Below are 23,128 nucleotides of genomic sequence, written 5' to 3'. Positions count from 1 at the left end.
CTTCAAACAATCTCGTGAAAAACAGCCCTAATTTTAGACATGTACCTGCCCTGATGAGAGCCTTGTGTGGCGCAGAGTGGTAGGTGGCAGTATTGCAACTGAAACTCTCCCCATGACCTGAGTTCGATCCCAGCGGAAGCTGGGTCCCAGGTAGCTGGCTCAGGTTGACTCAGCCTTCCATCCTTCCGAGGTCGGTAAAATGAGTACCCAGCTTGCTGGGGGAAAGGAAGTCACGACTGGGGAAGGCAATGGCAAACCATCCCGCTACCGTCTGCCATGAAAACTCCAGCGAAAGCGGTGTCCCTCTAGGAGTCAGCAATGACTCAGTGCTTGCACAGGAGGAACCTTTCCTTTCCTGCCTTGATGAGTGTGTACTTTTTCACTTTGATATCAATACCTGAGTAAAATTAATGACTGTAAAAGCAATTCTAGTTCTTTGCATCCAGAAGTGTAATACAAAGAATGCATGTATATTCTATTACTGAAATACTGCCCTGTTGAACTTTGTTTTGTCTTATGTGAAAAAGATAGGGTGTCATTTGAACTGCGGATGCTGGCTTGTCACCCTCAAATGAGCCAGGATTCATAAACTAAGACCAAACCATCATTTGTGATCCTGGGTTGCAAAGGGAGTAACAACCCAGTATCCCTGGTTTGGCCAACATGCCAAAAATCATTTCTGGTTTGTGCTTGAGAAGAGCCAAGCAAAAGCAAATAGGCACGAGAAACTAGGCTTCTCAAAAATCCTGGCCCATTTGGCTGAATCCAACGGCACGTACACCCCTGCCGATTCTTTTCCGCAAATGTTGGCTCCTGCCAATTCCGTTGCACAAGCAGGACCCACCACTTGTGCAAAGGAGATTTAGCGCTTCCTAAGGGAAACCCCGAAATGAGCAGAAGCTCGTTTCTGGAAGGAGGCAGGTCAGCAGAGCATCCTTATGTGAGCTCCGCTGACCTGCCTCTTTCCAGAAACGATTTTTGCTTGTTTCGGGTTGCCATGGAAGCTCGAAATTGCTCTTGTGCAAGCGGCGGGCTCCACTTGCACCACAGAAGTAGCAGGGCAGAAGAGGATCAGCGGGGGGGATGGAAACGCCCCGTTGGATTCTGCCAATTGTTCCAAGTGAACATGGTCAATGTTTGATCATAAGTGCCTCCTTTTTATCTCCTGCAACCTAATTTACCCCTATTGTTTTACGGCATGTATTACATTTGCACCCCCTTCCACAAGCTATCCAACTGTAGATTTTGCTTGAAAAATGGATTCTCTTTTGCAGGGGGTAAGTAAAGAGATCTGCACTGTCTGAGGATGGATCAAAATGATAGCAGAAAAGAGTTTAAGCAGCTAAGCTTCAAAACTGACTTGGGTATAAGCAGAACTAGATCAACTGAAAGGAATGAAAAATACAAACTTTGGTGCTGTTGTTGTTTTAATGAAAGTATTACATTAGAAGATTGCCTTTCTGAGCCTGTATACATAAAAATAGGCTTTCTGCAATAATCTTACATGTGTCCTCAGAAGTTCTCTCCATCTTTATCTCTGGTATTAAAAAACCTGAATTCTCCTGTGACTTACACTCTGGGATCCAAGCCACTGCAATGTGATTGCATTTCATGCAAGTCAGAGCCGACTTTAGTCTGAAGCCTTGAGCTTAATGACTCCTTCAAACTTCTTGGAAGATTACACCCATGTAATAACGTACAATCCTTCTCCAATCCTTAGGTGGGGGATGGTTAATTCGGGCAAGCCACCCTAGAGTCCAAATACAATTCAGGGTGCAATCCTATTCAGATAGGCAGCCGCCTCCAAACTCGGAGGCGACTGCATATCCAATGCAGGGCAGGAGAAGCACGGAGGGGATCATTCCCTCTGCGCTTCTCTTGTCCTGTATTTTCAGCTAGACAGCCGATTGCGGCTGTCTAGACGCAGGAGGGCAGAGCCGGGGAGGAGGCTGCTGTATGACACATTGGATGTGTCATACAGGCATTCCCCCCCTCTCCTCCCCGCAATGCCCTCCGGGAATGCTCCTTTTTGGCCGCTCCACACTCCTCTTGCAAGCACGGAGGATGGAGCTGTTCCATGCTGCCTCCAAGGTAGCGTGGAAGTGCGGGGAGGTTAGTTTTCCGGGAACCAACCTTGGAGCACAGGCTCCGAGGTCAGTTCCCGGAAAACCAGATATCCTATGGCCATCTAGCCACTGTATAGCGGCCATAGGATTGCTCTCTCCAAAACTAAAACGTATCTCTTTTGCTCTGAAAAAGCCTCAACCACTGGCATGTTCCCAAGCCTACCATGAAACATGAATACATACATCACCGTATGGCCATATATGGAAAGTGGCTCCCTCTGCTAACACAAAGAACCCAGCTGAATGTACTGCAGTAACTAGCAGTCAAGTTGGCATTCAAGAGAGAAATCCCTAAGACTTCAAATTTCTGCCTTCACAAGCAATTGCCCTTTAAAATAAATGTTGTTTCTTCCTCTTCTTTAAATAGTATAAGTCAGGTTTCTCAAAGTATGTGGTGGGTCTCCTAATGGAAGCATGAGCAGTCACAAGCTCCGTCCTTTCTGTGTTACATAGGTTTGGGGTCCAATCTTGAGTCACTCTTGAAATGACTATTTAGGGCTCAATCCTATGCATGTTTAGAGAGAAAAACAGTCCTACAGCTTCCAGCATTCCCCAGCCTGCTTGGCTGGCTGGGGGGATGCTGAGAACTGTAGGATTTTTTTATTTTTTAAAGGATTGCACCTTTAGCTATTAATTTCAACAGGATTTAGGTAGAATGAAGGCTAGAGACAGGCAACTATGTCTTTTGGGGAACTAGAAATGATATGACAGATTTTGCTCTCAAAATATTTTATTCCTCTTATCAAGTAGTCAAATGTGATTTGGAAACAATATAAATATCAGGAAAATCTGTTTATCATCAGCAAAAGTGGGATAAGTATATACACCACAAGCAGCAATGCTCCTTTCTAAGTACCTTCAACTCCTGGGGGTGGGGTGGGGGCTATTGAAAAGCAACCATTATCTGACCCCTAAGTGTTCTTTGGAATTAGGTCTTTTAAGCTGAGGTTAGAGATCTGAGTGGTTAAAGTGTCAGACTAGATCTGGGGAGACCTGGCTTCAAATCCCCACTGGGTCATGAAGCTCCCTGAGGTATTGGGCCACTCATTCTATTTCTCAGCCTAATCGACCTCACAGGATTGTTGTGAGGATAAAATAGCCGGGGGGGGGGGGAGGGGAAGAACCATGTATGCCACCCTGAGCTCCTTGGGTGGAATACACATGAAATAAATATTGAGTGGGGGAATGCCAAAAACGAAAAACAATCCCCTCCTCACCCCCCAAAACACCGACCGGTTGACATGATGTTCTTTAGCCACCCTCCCATTACCAGAGCCGGCCTGAATAAAAATGTGGCGAAAGGCTTGTACGGTTACAGTCCGATATATTTGCTTGCGCTGTGAATGACCACCACCCCGCTATTTTCTGTCGCGTGTTCTTCTAAGCGGGCGGCGGCGGCGGCAAGTCGCCTGCGCCGTTCAAGACAGGCGTCGCCCCGAGCGAGGGGCCTTCCGCCGGGCGGTAAGCGGCCTCGCTCGCCTTCAGGTGCGGGCCGTGTGCGCGCGCCCTCCACAAAGCCGGGTGTGGTCACTCGCTTCGCCTCGATTGGGGTCGCGTCGGAAAAGGAAGCCGCTCGGATCTCAGGTCACAAGGATACGGATCTGGAATATCAGCCCTTCGTTTCCTCTCTGTCGCCCAGCCGCTCTGAATGGGATCTGCGGGCTGGCAAGCGGCGAGGGGCGGCAGCCAGACGAGCTCGGGTTTCAGACCAGCAGGAGGAAGCAATGCCCTGGCGGTCGTGCGGCAAGGTTGCAACCGTGATCCCCAAACTCAGCAGCCTCTTCCCTCCGCCTCCGCCCGCATGCCTTCGAGACAGCGGCGGATTTAACTTTCCACGCCCGGATCCAGGGCTTCCCCGCACCTTGTCCCCGCCTCACACCCCTTTCCCTAGCGAAGCCCCGCTCACCATATGCTCGTGCGGGGCGACGGCGGGGAAGCGCAGCGCGCCGCTCAGCCGCTGCTGCGCCTCCCCGCCCGCTCCTTCCGCAGCTGCTGCTGCTGCTGCTCCCGCCCTTCCCAGCGGCGCCGAACCTGGCCAAGCCCGCGCTGAAGCCCGGCCTCCAGCGCGAGCCTGGGCAGGGGCCACTCGCTCGCCCCGCGAGGCATTCGGGCAGCCGAGCCCGCTAAGTCCCACCCGCGGCTCCCTGCCATTGGGCGGCGGCCGAAGCGGGGCGGCGGCGATTGGCCGCGAGGGGCGTCGCTCCGCGGAGGGGAGAAACCAGGCAGGCGCTTGGAGCCTCCTGGGCGGGCGGCTCAGTCTCTCTCTCTCCCCGCTCTCGCCCGGGCTGCTTTGGATAGGCTGCTGCTCGGGGGCCCCGTTTCCAGGCCGGAGCTGCGACAGGCGGCGAAGCACCAGTAGCAGCGGCGGTCGCGGCCGAGGGCTTGGAAGCAGAGGAAGCGGGAGGGCGAGGAGAGCGGGAGCAAAGGGAGACGCCGGGGGCGCGCGAGAACTTTGTTCCTCGCCAGCCGCTCGGTGGGGCGAGGCTGGAGCCGCTTCGAGGGCTGGAGGCTGGGGTTAGACGACGGCGCCTGGCCTGGGTCTCTTGGGAGACGCCAGCTTAGCTCTTCTGCCCTCCGGGAGGAGGCGGTAGCAGCGGGTCCAGCAGTCGCCGCGTTGCTCGAGTGCCATTGGGAATAACCGCAGACTTCGGCGGGGCCGGATCCACCCCGCCCCACAGCGTGAGGCGGACGGCGCGGACGATGCTGCGGGCGGCGGGCCTGATTCTGGCGCGGACCTAACCGAGGAGACCCCCACGCCTCAAGCAACAGCAGGAGAAGCGCACTCGCCGAGAGGGCGGCGGAAGAGCTCGCCCTGCCGCTTCCCCTTCTCTCTTTTCCAGCGCTTGGTGGTGGGCGGCTGCTGCGCCCGGAGATGGTGCCGGCTCCGGGGTTAGCCTAAAGTCTTCCCTTCAGCTTTTCTTTCTGGGGAGCGGGGGGGGGGGTGCCCCACCTCTCACTTCGAGCGCTGGCAGATCCGGCGTGGGACACGCAGCGGAGTGTCTCGCCTGCCCGCGTCCCCCTCTTCTCCCTCTCACGAAAGGTCTCCGCTGGACGGCAATATTGTTAATACATAACTCGCGGAGTCTTTCCCCTCGCTCTTAAAGGAGAACCGTGTGGATAATGTCAACCCCAGGCAGATTCAAAAAGGACAAAGAGATCGTAGCCGAGTATGAAAGTCAAGTGAAAGGTAAAAAGGTTGGGATGGGTGGCGTGGGTCAGAATACCTACCCTCCCCCTCTCTCCCCCCCCCCACACACACACCTGTTTGGCTGCGCTGCCCTACTCATGCCAAGGACAAGAGTGCAGATCTTTTGCTCCATATTAATTAATGCGGAAGAACTATTAACCCTGGTTCTGGGTGTGTAATCGCTAATATGGGTTATAATCCTGGCTCTCTCACCAGAAAATTGCACTGATTTGAAAGGGTGGGAAAAGCCCACCTTTGTACCACTTAAACCTCTCACTGATTGTGAGTGGGATAGATTGGTATAAGTGTGTGTGTGTGTGTGTGTGTGTGTGTGTGATGGGGCTAAAACCAAACCATGTTAGGTGATAAGTGCTCCAACTTCCAGCGGGAGACTCATCACAGAGTCATCCAGTGGAAAGGAGGGTGGGTGGGTAGCTGGAAGACCCTTTATTTGAATAGACTTTCCCAGCCATTCTGTTTAGAGTTATTCCTGAGCCACCGTTCATCTGGAAGTGAGGACTGATTGTTGTATTACCAGAATATGTAATTCTAACAGGATGGATCACAATTGCTGTACTTAATTTCCCTTTACAATGCCTTTTCAAAGATGTGTGTTTCTCTCCCTAGCCTTACTTTCACTCAATTCTTTTGGGTATCAATTTGGCAAAGGGAGGGTTGTAACTAATTCATAGCACCCATGTATGGCTGGCTGAGATCATGTACCTTCAGCTTCATCAATTAGGAGTGTTCAATCGCCTTTTAAAATCAGTCTTTTTACAGTAGAAGAGACAAAGAGAAATACGGAGCCATGCACTTTCCATACTGTACATTAAGTCTATTTTTTCTTCACTCTTTTTGTGTCACACTGAAGATGTATTGTAAAATGTTAGGTAATATTTCAAGAGTTCAACTTGACTGTTCTCTAGTTTAATTATATTCTGGTTTCTTGATTAGCACCTCTTTTCTCTAGAGCTTGCCAGCCTTTAAATAAGAATGCCCAAGACCTTCCTTCTACTGATATCCTAGTTTAGGGGTAGGCAACCTTTTTGGGCCCCTTGGGCACATTTGACAATTTGATAAACTGTCCTGGGTGCCACCACAAAATGGTTGTCATGGGAAGTGCCATAGCTAGTCACAAAGGGCAAGTAATCTTCCCAAAAAACTGAGTACAAGGCAAAGGTAGAGGTCTGAACCCTAGTCCATAAAACCATTCCTTTGAACAGTTTTCAGTGCCAGTAGAAACCTATTTCACAACCTATTTCACAAAACTCCTTTTTTCTCTCCCCCACCCAACTCATGCTCCCTATCTCTTTTTGTGACTCTGGAGCACCACACAGACCATAGGCCCCCATCCATCGATCCACATAAACACACACATGCAAGCACCCCGTGTATCCATCATACATGAATGTATACCTACATACATACATGTCCCTCCCTCTCCTCACTGCAAGCACCTGAAAAACCATGCCCACCCTTTTCAGGATTCTTCCAAAATTCCTCTTAAACCCTTTCTCTTTCTTTCACACATATAGCCCCCATCCATTCAGACACACAAGCACACAACTCTTCCCAATCTCTCCCCCAGGTTGCTTCCCACTGGCTTCCTCCTGTTTTCCCTACTCCACCTTCTCACTGGCTTCCTGTTGACTTCTCTCCCCTCCCCCCTCCCCCCATTGGTTTAGTGCTGCCCTGCCTACCCCTTCCTCAGTGCACTTTTTAGCCCCTCCACTACTGTCCTTACCACCATCCCTTACCTGAGAGGAGTCTTTCTTTTTATTCCTTTTTTCTTGGTGGCTGGGCATGCTGCAGAAGAAAACATCGGCCTACAGCCACCCACCATCTTCATTTTGTAAGAATGTCTCTGAGCCCCACATGTGCCCCAGAGGAAGTAATAGGAAATGAAGGTGGCAGCCGCTGGTGGCCCTGATCCCTGCTGCCCATAAGAAAACGTGTTATTTTTCTCAGTGAGTGCTAAGAAAGGTGTCCAGGGGCACACTGGTGCCATGTTGCCTACCCCTGTGGTACAATGTGTTGATGCATGTTATTTACTTTGGTGGTTGAAAACTAACGTGGGTTATATTGGAACTTGGACTTTATCTGCATAACTGTATGTCATAAAGCTTTTTATTTCAGTTTTGAGTTTGTCCTTAATAACTTCTTGAAATACATTCTTGATACACAAACCCAATGTGTGATATATATTGACATCAGGAGCTCTCTTCCATGCAGGGTCCTGTTGGGGGTTTATGTTGTGGGTTCTCAAACTGGCCTGTCTCAATAAAGAAAATAACTGAGTCTTATAAAAAGCAACAGAATACTTGTGATGGTTTTTGTCCTAATAGCTTTGTAATGTGGACAGTTCAAATAGTCATACATGAGTTGGAAGCATGTGACTGGCCTTCCAGTTTTTTTGCCAGAGCTGTGTCTCTTATGTGACTATGTACGACTTAGACGATTAGTACCTGTGTAGCTGTTTTGTGGTGTTTGCAAGGGCAGGTGATGTTGCCCAGAATGTGGGGGTGTTTTAAGTCCCAATTGCCTTGCCAAGCCACTCCTACCACATGTAGCCTTGTCTCCACCCACTCAGAGCTCTTTATACTAGGAATGACCTGACATTTCATGGGTCCATTTCCAGTCCCTGAAACTGGGAAGTCTCTTTGGGCAATTTTCAGAAGGGGGGCAGAGTACAAGTTTTAGGAGAGTCAAAACTCACAAGAGCTCTTGCAGTTCCAAATGGCTAGCAGCCACCGTTTTGATTCTGAGGGCATCCACAAGTGCCAGGATGAGCCAGTCCACCTCCACCATGATTTGTGTGACACTTGAATATCATCTGTAGGGAGACAAGTGTTCACCTGGCAAAGCATCCCTATCTAGTTTGTGTGCGTATGTGTTGAATTTTAAAGTCGCTCTTGCTCTTAAAATAGTGGTTGGCTGAATTCTTAGGGGGCTGTCCTTAAGATAGCTATTTGGCATGCTGTGCATACCATTAAAAAGCCAGAAATGTCTTCCATACATGTGCTTTCAGAAAAGTAACGTTGGGAAAGGCTTTGAAACATGACGAAGTTGGAACTGCTTGTCAAAGCTTGCTTTTGACTCTGGCCTGGGCAGATCAGTTTTTTTTTAAAAAAAAACAACATGACATCTAGCATGGTATAGTTTGGGGCAAATAATTTTAAGAAGCAAAAGTGGGGTGTTAAAGGAGTGTCCCTTTAGCATTAATAACTACTACATGCGTCTCATTAGGAAGAGAAATGGCCTTTTAACTTCTATGCTGTCTTCCCCAGCATACCAGTTGTAGAAGATCAGTAACACTCAAATTTTCTTGCTTGTGATGCTCTGAACCAGTTCCTTGCCATAAGATATACCAAGAATATGTTAGGTAGTGCAGCCTGGCTCCCAACAGTTGACCGGATCTTGTGGATCTACAGGGCTGTTGATTTAAACTTGTACCACAATCTCAAAGGTGTTCTGAAGTGACGAAGAGCAGTGGTGCGAGAGTGGCTAAAAAAGCAGGAATAAGGACTTGCAGACTAATCTTGTATGTACTTTCACAAGAAGTCATAAATTGAGGGTTCCTCAAGTGCCAAGGCAGGACCTAGAAGAAGCACCACGATTAACTCAATCTCTTACTTTTCATATATCCCACTTTGGGTGAACCCTGAGCTTTAAATACAAAAAATGACGGTGTTTCCTGAACTTCATAAAATGACATCTTAATATGTTTCTTTTCTGCTTGCTATGCATGTGTATAAAAAAAAAATCTTCAGCACTTTTGGTTGTATCCAGTGTTAGTCCTACTTAAGAGTAGACTCATTGAAATGAATGGCACTTAAGTTGAGGACTAACATTGGATACAACCTATTGTCCTCAAAAATACTGGGTAGTGGCACTAGCTGCCTACTTGCTGCCAGGCCAGATTTAATTAAAGTTTTGTTGGTAGTATATAAAGCTCTAAACAACTTCAAACCTGGTTACCGGAGAGATTGCCTTCTCCCCTATAGATCCATTCAGTCCTTGAGGTCATCTGGTGAGGGCCTGCTGGTAGTGCTGCATACACCTGAGGTTCAGAGCAGAGCATTTAGCATAGTGGTGCCTGGTATGTGGAATAATCTTCCCCTTGAGATTAGACACATGCCAACACTTTTTATTTTAGGCACATGTTGAAGGCATGTGTATCTGTAAGCCTTCCTGTGTAGTTTAGCCTCTTATCTTATAGATCTATAGATACAATATATTCTATGTATTTTTATATTATTTGTGTACACTGCTTTGAAATTTGTAGATGCAAGTGGTTTATCAATACTCATAAATAAATAAAAATAATGATATTTAGTGGTATTAAAATGTTTACGCTAAAAATAAATCAAGATTCTTCAGCAAGAAAAATGTAATTCTGCATCCTGTATACATTATTCAGACGAAGCAAACTGGCATATGTTTGTGGGAGGTTTGCATTTGCTGAACATGGGGAAGAACAAAAAGCTGTAAAGATCATAGAATCATAGAATAGTAGGGTTGGAAGGGACCTATAAGACTATCGAGTCCAACCCCCTGCTCAATGCAGGAATCCAAGTCAAAGCATCCCTGACAGATGGCTGTCCAGCCTCGTCTTGAATGCCTCCAGTGTGGGAGAGCCTACCACCTCCCTAGGTAATTGGTTCCATTGTCATATTGCTCTAACAGTCAGGAAGATTTTCCTGATGTTCAGCCGGAACCTGGCTTCCTGTAACTTGAGCCCATTATTCCGTGTCCTGCACTCTGGGATGATCGAGAAGAGATCCTGGCCTTCCTCTCTGTGACAACCTTTCAAGTACTTGAAGAGTGCTATCATATGTCCCCTCTTCTCTTCTCTTCTCTTCTCTTCTCTTCTCTTCTCTTCTCTTCTCTTCTCAAGAACATGCCCAGTTCTTTCAGTCTCTCTTCATAGGGCTTTGTTTCCAGTCCCCTGATCATCTTTGTTGCCCTCCTCTGAACCCTCTCCAGTTTGTCTGCATCCTTCTTAAAGTGTGGAGACACAGTACTGGCTTGTTGGCTTCGTGTAATCACTGCATTGTTGTCAAGGTGCTTACAGATGGATTGCTTTATTATCTGCTCCAGAATTTTCCCAGGGACTGATGTCAGACTGACTGGTCTGTAATTCCCAGGTTCCTCCTTTTTGCTCTTTTTTGAAGATAGGGACAACATTAGCCCTCCTCCAGTCATCTGGCACTTCACCCATCCTCCATGATTTCTCAAAGAGAATAGACAGTGGTTCTGAGAGCTCTTCTGCCAGTTCCTTTATTACTCTAGGATGCAGTTCATCTGGCCCTGGAGATTTGAACTCATTCAAAGTCATTAGGTGCTCCTTGACCATATGCCCATGGATCTCAAGCTGGAATCCTGCCCCTTCAGCCTGTACTTCAGCTTTGCTAGGGAGGTCATAGACCCTCTTTCAGGAGAAGACTGAGCCGAAGTAGGAATTGAGCACTTCTGCCTTTTCTTTGTCACCTGTTATCGTTTTGCCATCCTTATTTAATAGTGGAACCACCATTTCTTTCCTCTGCCTTTTACTATGCACGTAGCTGAAGAAAGCCTTTTTTGTTGCTTTTAGCATCCCTCGCTAACCTCCGCTCGGTCTCAGCTTTAGTCTTCCTGATGCCATCGCTGCATTTCTGTGCAACCTGCCTGTACTCTTCCTTTGTTACTTGGCCTTCTTTCCACTTCCTATATGTGTCCTTTTTTGTTTTCAGGTAATCTGTAAGCTTTTTGTGAAGCCACATTGGCTTCTTCTGTTGTCTTCCACCTTTTTTTTTTCTTGTTGGAATTGTTTGTGATTGTGCCTTGAGAATTTCCTTTTTTTAAAACTCCTACCCATCTTGGACTCCTTTTCTCATTAGAGTCGCTTGCCATGGGACCTTACTGATCATTGTTCTGAGTTTATTAAAATCAGCTTTCCTAAAATCCAGGGTATGCATTTGGCTGTACTCAGCTCTTGCTTCCTTTAGAACCAAGAACTCAAGTACAACATGGTCGCTTTCCCCCAGAGTTCCCGTAGCTGCTACTTTATCCACTAACTCATCTCTGTTGGTTAGGATCAAGTCAAGGATAGCCAATCCTGTAGTTCCTTCCTCTACTTTCTATAGGAGGAAGTTATCCGCCACACAAGTCAGGAATTTCTTGGAGGGGCCATGTTTTGCAGAATTTGTCTCCCAACAAATATTGGGGAAACTGAAGTCCCCCATTACTACTACATCATGCTTCCTTGAAACATTGGCACTTTGCTTTTCAAAAGTTTCATCCTCGTCTTCTCCTTGATTGGGTGGCTGGTAGTAGACTCCGACCACCATGTTCCTTTTATTCTTTGCTCCATTTATTTTGATCCAGATGCTCTCGATGGGGCTACCAAGCTCACCCTCCTTTACTTCTGTGCAGAGATATGTATATGTATTTTTAACTAGGGTATGCATTTGGCTATATACATATACATATGTATATGTATTTTTAACATGTAGTGTAATTCCACCTCCCTTTCTGCTCCTTCTGTTCTTTTTGAACAAGTTATGTTCAGAATGTTCCTGAAGCAGTATTCCCTGACAACTGGTAATCCTGCTGACCTGCCTGTATCCCTTACTTGAGATTCCACCAAACATTGTTCAAACCCCGTTGGACCGGGCCTTGCTTCTGTAAAAACTAGAAATATGCTTTGAACAGTTGAGCGTTACGAATTCTGCACCCAGGGTACATTTTTGTACTAGTGCATTCTGTAGGTATACTGCACAGAACAAATTATTAGGAGCAGCTACCTTTTTAATATTCCAGTGTGAGCAATTCCATTGTACAAGGAAGTGGATTTAGTCAATCATCTTTTAGGTATCTGGCTGTGCAGCTGACTTTATGAATAAGCATGTATTATGTTCGTTAATTGGACCACATAAATTACAAGTGAGGATAATAGCCATTGTTTGCAGTATACTCTACCAAACAACAGTGGTCTTATGTGTAGTTTATTCCAAAAAAGCAATTAGGATTTTTTTCTCACAAAATATGAAGCATATACTCGTAACAACATAAAAAGAGCTGTGCTGGATCAGCCCAAAGTCCTATCCATTCCAAAATTCGATTCCCACACTGGTCAGCCAGATGCCTACGAGAAGCCTGCAAGCAGGACATGAGTTCAATAGGAACATAGGACATTGCCTTTTCACAGGAGCCGGAAGAACCCATGGTCTGACTCAGTATAAGGCAAATTCTATGTTAGGCATAATTGGGAAAGGAATTTAAAATAAAATTGCTGAAGTCATAAACCCCTTATACAAATCTTTGGTAGAACTACCCTTAGAATACTGTGTACAGTTCTGGTCACTGCACTTAAAAAAGGATATTGTAGAGCTGGAAATAGTGCAGAAAAGGGCAAGTAAAATGATCAAGGGACTGGAACAACTCACCTAGGAGGAAAGGTTACAACATCTGGGTTGTTTAGTTTAGAAAAAAGGATGGTAAGGGGAGACATGATAGAGATGTACAAAATTATGCATGGTGTAGAGAAAGTGGATAGGGATACATTTTTCTCCCTCTCTCATATTACTAGAACCTGGGGTCATCCCATGAAGCTGATTGATGGGAGATTCAGGACAGATAAAAAGGAAGCACTTTACACATCATATAGCTACACTGTGGAATTCACTTCCACAAGATGTAGTGATGGCCACCAATTTGGATGGCTTTAAAAGGGGATTAGATACTGAAGCTGAAGCTCAAATATTTTGGCCACCTAATGTGAAGAGAAAACTCTCTGGAAAAGACCCTGATGCTGGGAAAGACTGAAGGCAAAAGGAGAAGGGGATGGCAGAGGATGAGATGGCTAGATAGCATCACTGATGCAATGAATATGGACTTGAGCATGCTCTGGGAGAGAGCGCAGGACAGGAAGGCCTGGCGTGCTATGGTCCATGGGGTCACGAAGAGTCGGACACGACTGAACAACTGAACAACTGAATGGAGAAGGCTGTCTATAGCTCCTAGTCCTGATGTCTATATGCTACCTGCAGTATCAGAGGCAGTATGGCTGTGTACACCAGTTCCTTGGGAATATGGGGGTGGGGGTGCTGTTGCAGTCATGTCCTGCTTGTGGGTTTTCTGTGGGCAGCTGGTTGAACAGAATGCCAGGCTAGATGGACCTTGGTCTGATCCAACTTGGCTGTTCTTATGTAGCCCACTACTGTCAGCAGTTCTCCAGGGTTTCGGGCAGGAATTTTTCCAACCCTATCTGGAGATGCCGGGATTTGAACCTGGGACCTTCTGCGCGCAAAGCATTTCTTTACTATTGAGCCAATAGCCCCCTCCCACTTGTGTTTCCCGGGAGCTTATGTGTTTGGAGTATGTCAACGTGATAACACAGTTTAACCTGTTTTTATAGCTAGACACAAGAAAGTTGAACTACTATTTTCTCTAGCACATATAGACAGCTTTTGGCACAAATAAAATTTCTGCTTAATTTGCAGAAAGAGCTAATATTAAACATAATAAACATACGGTATCTGGCAAACGAAGTGCTTGCAGACGCAAGTTGCTATGCATTCCACTAAAGCAAATCTAGATGTGTATCTAGATCCATATTCAGATCTATCTCACAATGGTCATTCAGCCCCCGCCCCCCACTTGGTTATATGTGTGTGTTTTATGGGGATGCACTACCCCATCCAGGGCTCATTAGTTATGTTCAACTAAATGTGCAGCACTGTAGCTGGGCTCAGGCTAAAGTGTATAAAGCTGCAATCCTACACCACTTACCTGGGAGTAAGTTCCATTGAACTCAGTGGGTCTTACTTCTGAGTAGACATGCCTAGGATTGGGCTAAAGGCTGCTAACTCTGCTGTCCTGTGCAGAGTTAGACATGGTAGTCTAAACTCAGTCTGTCTAGAAATAGCAGTCTAAGGTGCATTTTGCCAATCATCTGTGCCCTAGTAAACTTGAAAAACCGTTTGGGCAGAACAGCATGAAACTGTTAATTTGTAACAACAGAAAAGCAGCATTTAACCAGCATTTATAAACACAGTTTTAAAAAATAATGGTATGTGAGACTGACTGGTATTAGAAACTATAGTTGTGTTCAAGCTATATGTAGCTGAACAGGAGTAGTCATTCTTTAATCTTAAATGTCATTTGTACAAGGCTATTATAATTTCACCTTTTTCAAGTCTTATATTTTTGACTTAAAGAAACACAAAAATATTCAGCAAGACAAGTACCTTGTGTACTGTTAAAATAACTGGATAATTTAGTGAGACATTTATGATGGAGGCATGAATGAAAGGAAGTGCCATAGTTCACTGGTGTTCTTACGTTTTCATCGTCCGAATTGGTGTTCTTAAACCATGTCATCCAAACCCACAACTTGCAGTAGATGATGTGAGATGGGTGAGAGAAGTTACCCTCGCCACGCTGCGTGCTGGGTTCCGTTGACACGGCAACCTGTGCTGCATTGTGGGTAATTATGTAAATCACAGTAGTGCGACTGGCATGCACAGGGGCGCGGAAAGAACCCACAGTGGGTTCTTTTGGCCCCACAATTGTCTGAATGTGGCCACTGACTCTCATCCTAATCTTCCTCACAGGATTGTTGTGAGGATAAAATGGAGAGGAGGATCATGTTTGCCACCTTGGGCTCCTTGAAGGAAGGGGAAAAAAAGAAAATAAGGGGAGTTTTCCATAGACAATTCCTACCCTTCCTAAGACAGGAATGATTCCTTGGAAGAAACAGGAGCAGTGTGACTTATCTGACCATGCAAACGCACTTGCTTTGCTACTCCATCTATCACCCCTCATGTCTACAGCGCAGATGGGACAGGGGTCATGCAGGCTCAACACAGTTTGGACTGGACAAAGGCAAGATTATCACTCTCTTAGCACTAAAAATCAGATTGAATTATGAGGGGAAAAGTAGGGGTCTGTTAATGAAATCTACAAGCCCCATCCTCAAATGCTGCTTTATTTGAGCCAGATCATGATTACCTAGATTTCTTACAACAGTAGCTAAGGAGACAGTCACAAACCTGATGGAGCTAGGCCTCCTCTGGCTCCCTTGTAATTCAAGCACTGCCTAAAAGTGGCTATACAGACAATACGTATAAAATGATGCTCAAAAGCCTTCTAAATAACAACTAGGGTGAAAAGTGCTGTTGTCAATAAGTTGCCCACAAGTGTGTGTGTAGAGATGAGGATTAGACATGTGGCTTTAGATAGCCCCCCCCCCCCAAATTACCAGTGGGTTTAACTGTATATCCTATCTTATGCTGTTCTTTTTCTTTTATTTACAAGAATTCGCCATTAGAAATTTGTTACTTTACAGTTCCACCCCACGTGCATTAATTCTGCATTGGCTTAGTTTAGCATTTCCCAACCTAGGGTCCCTCCAGTGCCGTTGGACTACAACTCCCATCTTCCCTAGACAGCATGACTATGGCCAGGGATGATGGAGGTTGTAGTCCAACAACATCCAGAGACTAAAGGTTGGAAAAGGCTGTCTTAGTTAATCTCCAGCAGTTACCTGAATTATTTCCATATCTTTGTGTACTGTGCATTCTAACATGTTAAAGTATACTTCCTTTAAAAAATGTTTTGTGTGTCCCTTTTCAAGAACTAGGAATCTTGTAGGATCTGATTAGGCATGAGCAAAAGACTCCTTTCATGGTTACTTTAGCAGGAACCCCAGTGGGCACTAGCCACATTTAGGAACACTTGCAAGTATATGTAGAACAGCAGGAACATACATTAAAAGTCAGGAATTTCACTAATTACAAACTTGATGCTCTAAGGGTCTATGGCTGAGCTGAGATTTGCTCCATTTTCCAAGCTTAGCATTATGTTAACCAGCCTTAACATAGCACTTCAGAAATTATTTTTTTCTGCATTTGGAGACTACTGAGCCAGAGGAATGAAGATTTGGTAATAAAAGTATATTACAGAAAGTTGTGAGTTCAATTTTTAGAAGTCAACACTAGATAACTTTCTGAGAGAGCTAGCTTTTGAACAAATAGTCTCTTGCGTTCCTCCACCCAGAAATCCTAATATTTCACTTGTGAAAATTGAATTGAACCATGTTCCATTATCTCAGAACACTGAAGTGTACTTTTGACAGTATCATCAATGTTGTTATACAGTAGAAACATTTAAGGAAGAGGAGAGTTAGGTGTCTTGGGGGATATAAGAACTCTCAAAAGTCCAGAGCCAGTCATTCATTTGATTGCTTCCTCCAGTTGGCTGACTTCCTTTTCTTCATGCAAAGTAATGGACTTTCTCCATGACATAGGTTTCTTATAGTTCAAACAAATTTTCATTTATCATTTTTTTATGGCAACGGGGAAGAAGTTTAAAGTTGTGTTGGCGTTAAGTTTGAGCAAGTACAACCACACATGGGAAAACAGAAGGCAGAGAAGCCCTCTTAAATTCTGATGGACCAGAAGAGAAGTCAGGAGCTCTTACATGCAGCTTCGAAGAAGCTCACACATTTCTCCATTCAAGGAGGTGAAAGAGTTTCTGTAAGTTGCAACAAGCAATGCAGGCTTTGGTTTAGGCTCTAAGATAGGTTTGTGCATAGCAGTTCAAGATGATACTCTGATTCAGCCACACACAGAAGTTCTTACTCCATTCTTCATATTTCTTTTGACTTTTTTGATGGCAACACTAGTTTTTTCAGACTTGCTTTATATTATACTACTTAGGTTTTATTCTCAAAAGTAAAAACACATAGTAGGAAAAGCAATTGCTAACGCTTACTGTAGAAGCATGACTGGAAGAGTTATGAATTTTGTTATGAGTATAGAGGGAGAGAGACACAGCTGCTGTCTCAGATACCCGGTGTCTCCTTTGCTTTTTTGCAGTAATAAAATTGTGGTTTATTTTACCAGTGGAAATACATTTCTGTTGAAATACTTAGGCATCTCTCTAGGTGACAGTTCTGATTTGGCAAAAATGTCTATCCAATATTTATTTATATTTTATTTTATTTGTACCTCACTATTCTACCAAGAAAAATGACACTCAAGGTGGCTCAGTAGTAGCCTAAGTTTATGACAGCATAATAGCAAGATCTATGAACAAAGACAAGGCTTTCTAAGCCCCCCCCACCCCTGCAACCCTTTGAATTGTTTTAAGTTCATAATAATGTATGGGGAAAAGGGTAAAGTGATTTTCAACACATACTGAAACAAAACTGGTGTTTCAATTAATTTATTTTCTCTTTGGAAAAGGTCGATATTTTAACTTGTAAACAGCTCGAAATAAAATCAGTATGTGGCTATTACACTAGCTTGTTATCACGTAAGCCTATGAGAAACTGGATCCACTTGAACCATTCTGAATTGCCCATGAATTGCCTAGATGACATTAATTTTTGTGAACTGCCCAGAGAGCTTCAGCTATTGGGCAGTGTAGAAATGAAATAAATAATGCCGTAGCGAAAGATATGAAAAATGTTAGTATATTCAGGCCATACTAGTCCTTTAGCTTGACTACCCCACCTTGGTCAAGATGAGCACGCAGATAGTGACTCCATATATAACACCACTCTACAAACCATGGCACAACATAATACAGCATCACTTCACATTATACACTCACTTTTATACTTTTACAAACCAAAAACAATTAAAACAAAATATGCAAATTAATTCCAATCAGCCTTTCTGGGATTCTTTTTCCTGCTTAATGTACTAGAAGACAAACTTCTGAGGCCCGCTGTTACACCCACTATGTGAATGAACATGGTGAGCCCTGGTTTCACTCACTCTTCCTTCTTCTCTCTTCCTCTTTGAAGCACTAGCAGAAGAAATTGGAAGCATTCGCTTCTAGTTTTAAACTAACCACAGGTGGTCTGTAATGTCCAAACTTGGAGAATCGTGGGTTGTTTAACTATAATTTGAGAACTAGCCCAGATCTGAAACGGTTATTTCAAATCCTGGCTTGTTCTCAAATGATAATTTAAACAAACACAGTTTCCTGAGTTTGGACAGTTAGTCCAAACTAACTGTCCCAAGAAGTGTATGAATTGCCTCAGCTCATTCATAAAGCAGGAAATCGTGTTCCTTTGCTTCAGCACTCTTTGTCTTCCTAAATGTAGCTTGACTTGGAGTGTATACTGATAATGTTGTGAATACATCTCAAGGTTCTGCTTGTTTATTGCTGACAAGAATCTATTACTTTTGTCCACTAATGTCGCTAGCTAGAATTGTGTCACTAACTATAATTGTGTACACATTAAAGTTGTGGGTGGATAGAAAAGAAGCAGTGCTCCTGAGCTTAATGATTTAAAAGAGGATTTGAACATGTTCTCGTAAAATAGTTGCAGGAAAACCAGACGTAATCGTTTACAAGTATGCTGTAATTGGACTCTTTATGATGTGGCATTTCTTGAAAGCCTTATTTGGAATTACTACAAGTGCTGATTTACCAGATGATGACTTCCATGAAGTAATAATTGTAACTCTTTACATTTAGCTGCAGTGGGGAATAAAAGGAGTACAGTATATTCATGCAAACTGTGTCTCCAGGCTCTTAAACCGATTTATTCTTTGCTCTGAAGTGCTGCAGATAATGTCCTATTAGTGATCATGCAGATGGACTTATGTTGAGAGTCTTACCATTGTGACAACAGCTGTATATGCTTCTAAGGATACAATCCTATACACGCTTACCCAGGAGTAAGCCACACTGAAGTCAGAGGGGCTTACATCCGAATAGACTTATATACAATTGTATTGCATGCCAGTCCAAATGTTCACCAAAGACTATGTCAAATATATGCTGTGAATTACTACATATTTATGATGTGCCCCTTTTGTACCTGGATCTTAAATGCAGTGCTTTAGAAGTATATGTATTTGTTCCAATGTAAGCTGTTTTATTTATTAATATAGCTTCCTTATCTAAATATTGCACAAAACAGTAAAATAGGTCCATCCTTATAGACTTACTATTTAAAAATTTCCAAAGACTTTTTTTTTTGTTGGAACTTCCATTTTATACATTACATAGCTACAAATCATTGTATTGTCAACAGGGAGTTGCCGCCAATCCTAGATCTTCCATTTGGTGTAATTTGTAGATCTTACAAACATCTATTTGTCAAATTAATATTTTACATTTTTAATTAAAATGTTATGCATATGAAGTTAAAGATAAGTGAAAAGGTATAAGACCAAGTCTGAGTTTCAGCACTTCTGTTCTGCAAGTTTTATCACCTAATCCCTGGTGATGTCAGGGTGGAAACTGAGCCGATAGAACCCCAGAGCAGTGCTGATTCTGAGGAGGATCAGCAATCCATGGGAGAGGAGCCAGCTTATCCCTCACAGGCACAGCAGCTGGCAGAGATTCCTTCTGCCGGCATTCCTGAGATAGATAGTGATCCTAGCAGTGAGAAAGTGCGGGAACGGGGCTTGCTAGACGCTCGACGCAGACGCAAAGAGTGACGAGCGATGGAGGGCGTGAAAAGGAGGCGTAGCACCCGTTTGGCACGCAAGCAACAGCCACCTCCTGTGGACCCAAGGGAAAGAGGGGGGATCTCTTCCTAGCCCATAAGTTCTGGGTCTTCAAGTGACTCGCCTTCAAACGGGGATCAACTGCCTACTCGGCGCATAGACCACTCTGCTGTTCCTTGCTTAGTCGCTGGTGATTAGCATCTGAAAGAGTCATTAAGTTGTAAAAGGATTAAAGCCTTGAAAAGAATCCTTTCGTCTGTGTCTTGAGTTGGCTATTGGAGTCTACTGAAAGAGGCCGCTGGGGCACCTCCTGACAGGTACTTTTACTCCAGTAGAAATAAGAACATAAGAGCCATGCTGGATCCGACCAAGGGTCCATAACAACATAAGAAGAGCCATGCTAGATCCGATGAAGGGTCCATAACAACATAACAGCCATGCTGTTTCAGACCAAGGGCCCATCTAGTCCAGCATTCTGTTTGCACGGTGGCCAACTAGTGGTTGACTAGGAAACCACAAGCAGGACATGAGTGCAACAGCACCTGCCCATGTTCCCCCAGCAGCTGATGTACATAGGGTGGTTAGGTTAGCCATGGTGTATGGTGGTTACTACTAACCACTGTGAGTGCTACTGCCATATGTGCAGGTAACCATGTTCTGCAGTGTGGTTACAATAACCCTCCTCTAACCACCTTCCCTCCGGCAGAAACCTGTAGTCCTCCAGATGGGTGGCCATGCATCCCAGCTGTCAGGGTTGTATCTGAGCCCATAGAGTCCCAAGGCAGCTCTGATTCTGAGGAGGATATACAATTCATGGGAGAGGAACTCTCTCAGACTTCAGAGGCACAGCTGGAGGGGGAGCCCCCCGCTTACATTCCTGGGAGCGACAGTGGCTTTTAGAAGCGAGGCACAGGTGCAGGCACAAGTGAGAGATTGCAGGAGCTGAACTTAGGCACTCAGCCCGATTGGCTCAACACTAACAGCTGCTCCTCGAGGCCCCACGGGAGAGGGAGAGATCTTCCCCTCCCACCTCTTAAGTTCAGAGGGTTGCCGCGTTTTCCCCCCAAACGGAGATCAGCTGACGTCCTAACCCTTAGAAACCCCTAGTTGGCTGTTCCTTTGTAGTTCCTCTGAGTCTCAGGCAATTAGCATTTGTAAGCTTCAATAGGTTGAATGGAATTAAAGTCTTGGAAAGTAGCCCTTTTGTCTGATTGCTGATTCTGGCTGTTGGAGGATTCAGCAGGCAACAGGGGCATCCTGACACCAGCAGTGTTTGCGCTGTCAGCCATTTTGGTGCTACTGGCCATTTTGGTGCTCGGCAGCTACTCCTTCTTTGGCCTCTCTTGCCGCAGAGCTCTATGGAAGCTGTCAATTAACCATGGAGGCTGTTCAGACATCATGCGAAGCCATAGTAGAGCCCATTAACCATCTTGCACCAAATGGTTAGTGAATGTGGTTAGTCCGTGGTTAATAAATCACTATGGTTGGGACAGACGCCTGTTCAGACGCTAAGCCAACATGGTAAGCTCAGAATTCCTAACCATCATAGCTTAGTATGATGTCTGAGCAGGGCTAGTGTGTCTAGTGATTGAATCTCTCATTACCACAAGCCCCCTGTCTTCCAGAGGCACATCCTTGGTGCAAGGAGGTACTTGTTGGTCTTCTGAGGAATGAGCCCCTTCTAAGGGATCATTTCCCTCTTCCTCAGAATGATGTCCTTCTTCCCCTAGAGCCCCATTCTCTGTGACAACAGAGGAGCTGTCACCCAGAGATTGGAATATTGCTATCAGGCCCTTGAAGGCTTCATTCACCAACCTCTCTGCCTCTTAGTTTCTCCAATCAGCAACATTGGGTTCAAGAGAATTAACTTGTTTCCTGAGATCCAAGAGTGCACTACACCGAGCACACACCCATGACTTCTGTCCAGCTGGCAGATAGTCATACATGTGGCACTCAGTGCAATACACTGGATAGTCCCCACACCTGTGCTGGCTTTCTACTTTCATAACTGTTTTTTTAATTGCTATTATTGAGTTTGTTTACCTGGAAAACTAAGTTATTTACTAGGAGAAGGTGGGAAATTTATAGCTATAGTTTTTTTTATTTGGTTAACTGTTCTGAGGAGGCAGGGAAGAGTCAATTGCCTTGTTTTCCTTGCCCTGTTGCTAAATTCACACAGGTGCTTAACTCATTTGCATGCTGATGCTTCATCGCTGCAGCTCCTCACACCCAGAGACCTGGTTCCCTCACAAGCCTCCCTTGCAAGCCTCCCTCCTTATATAGCTCTAGCTAGCTTGGTCCAACTGCTGCTGCAGCCAATCTGAATAGAGGGCCTCGTTTAAAAAGCAAGGGAGGCTGTAGCTCAGCTACTGGCCTGCACTACCTTCCAGTGAGTGGAAATGTAGGTTAGTTGATCCCCCTGGGAGTGGAGATTTTCTAATCAGGGGAGGGGACAACAGTCAATGGGATACTGGAGGGGACAACAGACAAAGCGTAGGTGATTTAGGAAGGGATGTGGTTCAGGCTTCCCTGGGAATTCAAGGTGTTGAGGGGCTGACACTGGGTACCTGATTTAGGAATTGATGTGATTTGCAGCGGCTGAGTCACTTTGTGTGTGTGTTTTAAAACTAAACGATGAGTTGAACTCTCAAATTTGGGATGAGTCTATTTTTGAAATATAGTTGATGAGCTGCTCTGTAAGACCTTAAACCTGAGCTCAAACTGCAACTGGCCTACACTTTTTTGTGTATAAGCAAACTCTTCCACTAGTTAGGTATGCACAGTGGCCCTTGTCAATATAAGAACATAAGAAAAGCCATGCTGGATCAGACCAGGGATTCATCTAGTCCAGCATTCTGTTCACACAGTTGCCAACCAGGTGACGACCAGGAACCCACAAGCAGGACACAAGTGCAACAGCACCCTCCCACCAACGTTCCCCAGCATACTGCCTCAGGTACTGGAGGTAGCACAAAGCCCTCAAGCCTAGTAACCATTGATAGATTTCTCCAGGAATTTGCCTAACCTTTTAAAGTCATCACTACATCTTGTGATAGCAAATTCCATAGTTTAACTATTCTGTGTGTGAAGAAGTACTTTTATCTGTCCTGAATCTCCACCAATCAGCTTCTTTCAATGATCTGGGGTTTTAATATTATGTGAGAGGGAGAAAAATGTCTCCCTCTCCACATTCTCCACACCATGCATAATTTTGTACACCTCTATCACGTCTCCCCTTACCCTTCTTTTTTCCAAGCTAAACAATCCCAGCTGTTCTAACCTCTCATAGGGGAGATGGTCCAGCCCCTTGATCATTTGCCCCTTTCTGCACTTTTTCCAGCTCTACAATATCCTTTTTT

At 45.0% G+C, this 23,128-nt stretch overlaps 1 protein-coding gene across 1 annotated transcript in view; it reads left to right on the top strand.

Moving 5' to 3' along the window:
* The first annotated feature begins 4,227 nt into the window (after positions 1–4,227).
* The window catches only part of SRGAP1 (SLIT-ROBO Rho GTPase activating protein 1), a 160,271-nt gene continuing 141,370 nt past the window's right edge, over positions 4,228–23,128 (top strand). The window contains exon 1 of the mRNA XM_084810597.1: positions 4,228–5,313. Coding sequence (XP_084666723.1) covers positions 5,247–5,313 — 67 coding nt within the window. The 5' untranslated portion in view covers positions 4,228–5,246. The remainder of the gene's footprint in view (positions 5,314–23,128) is intronic.

The sequence above is a fragment of the Heloderma suspectum genome, chromosome 7 (assembly GCF_057233095.1).
Source record: "Heloderma suspectum isolate Gila_16-S chromosome 7, 16-S_ref, whole genome shotgun sequence".
NCBI lineage: Eukaryota > Metazoa > Chordata > Lepidosauria > Squamata > Helodermatidae > Heloderma > Heloderma suspectum.
This window is presented reverse-complemented; position numbering and strand designations above follow the sequence as displayed.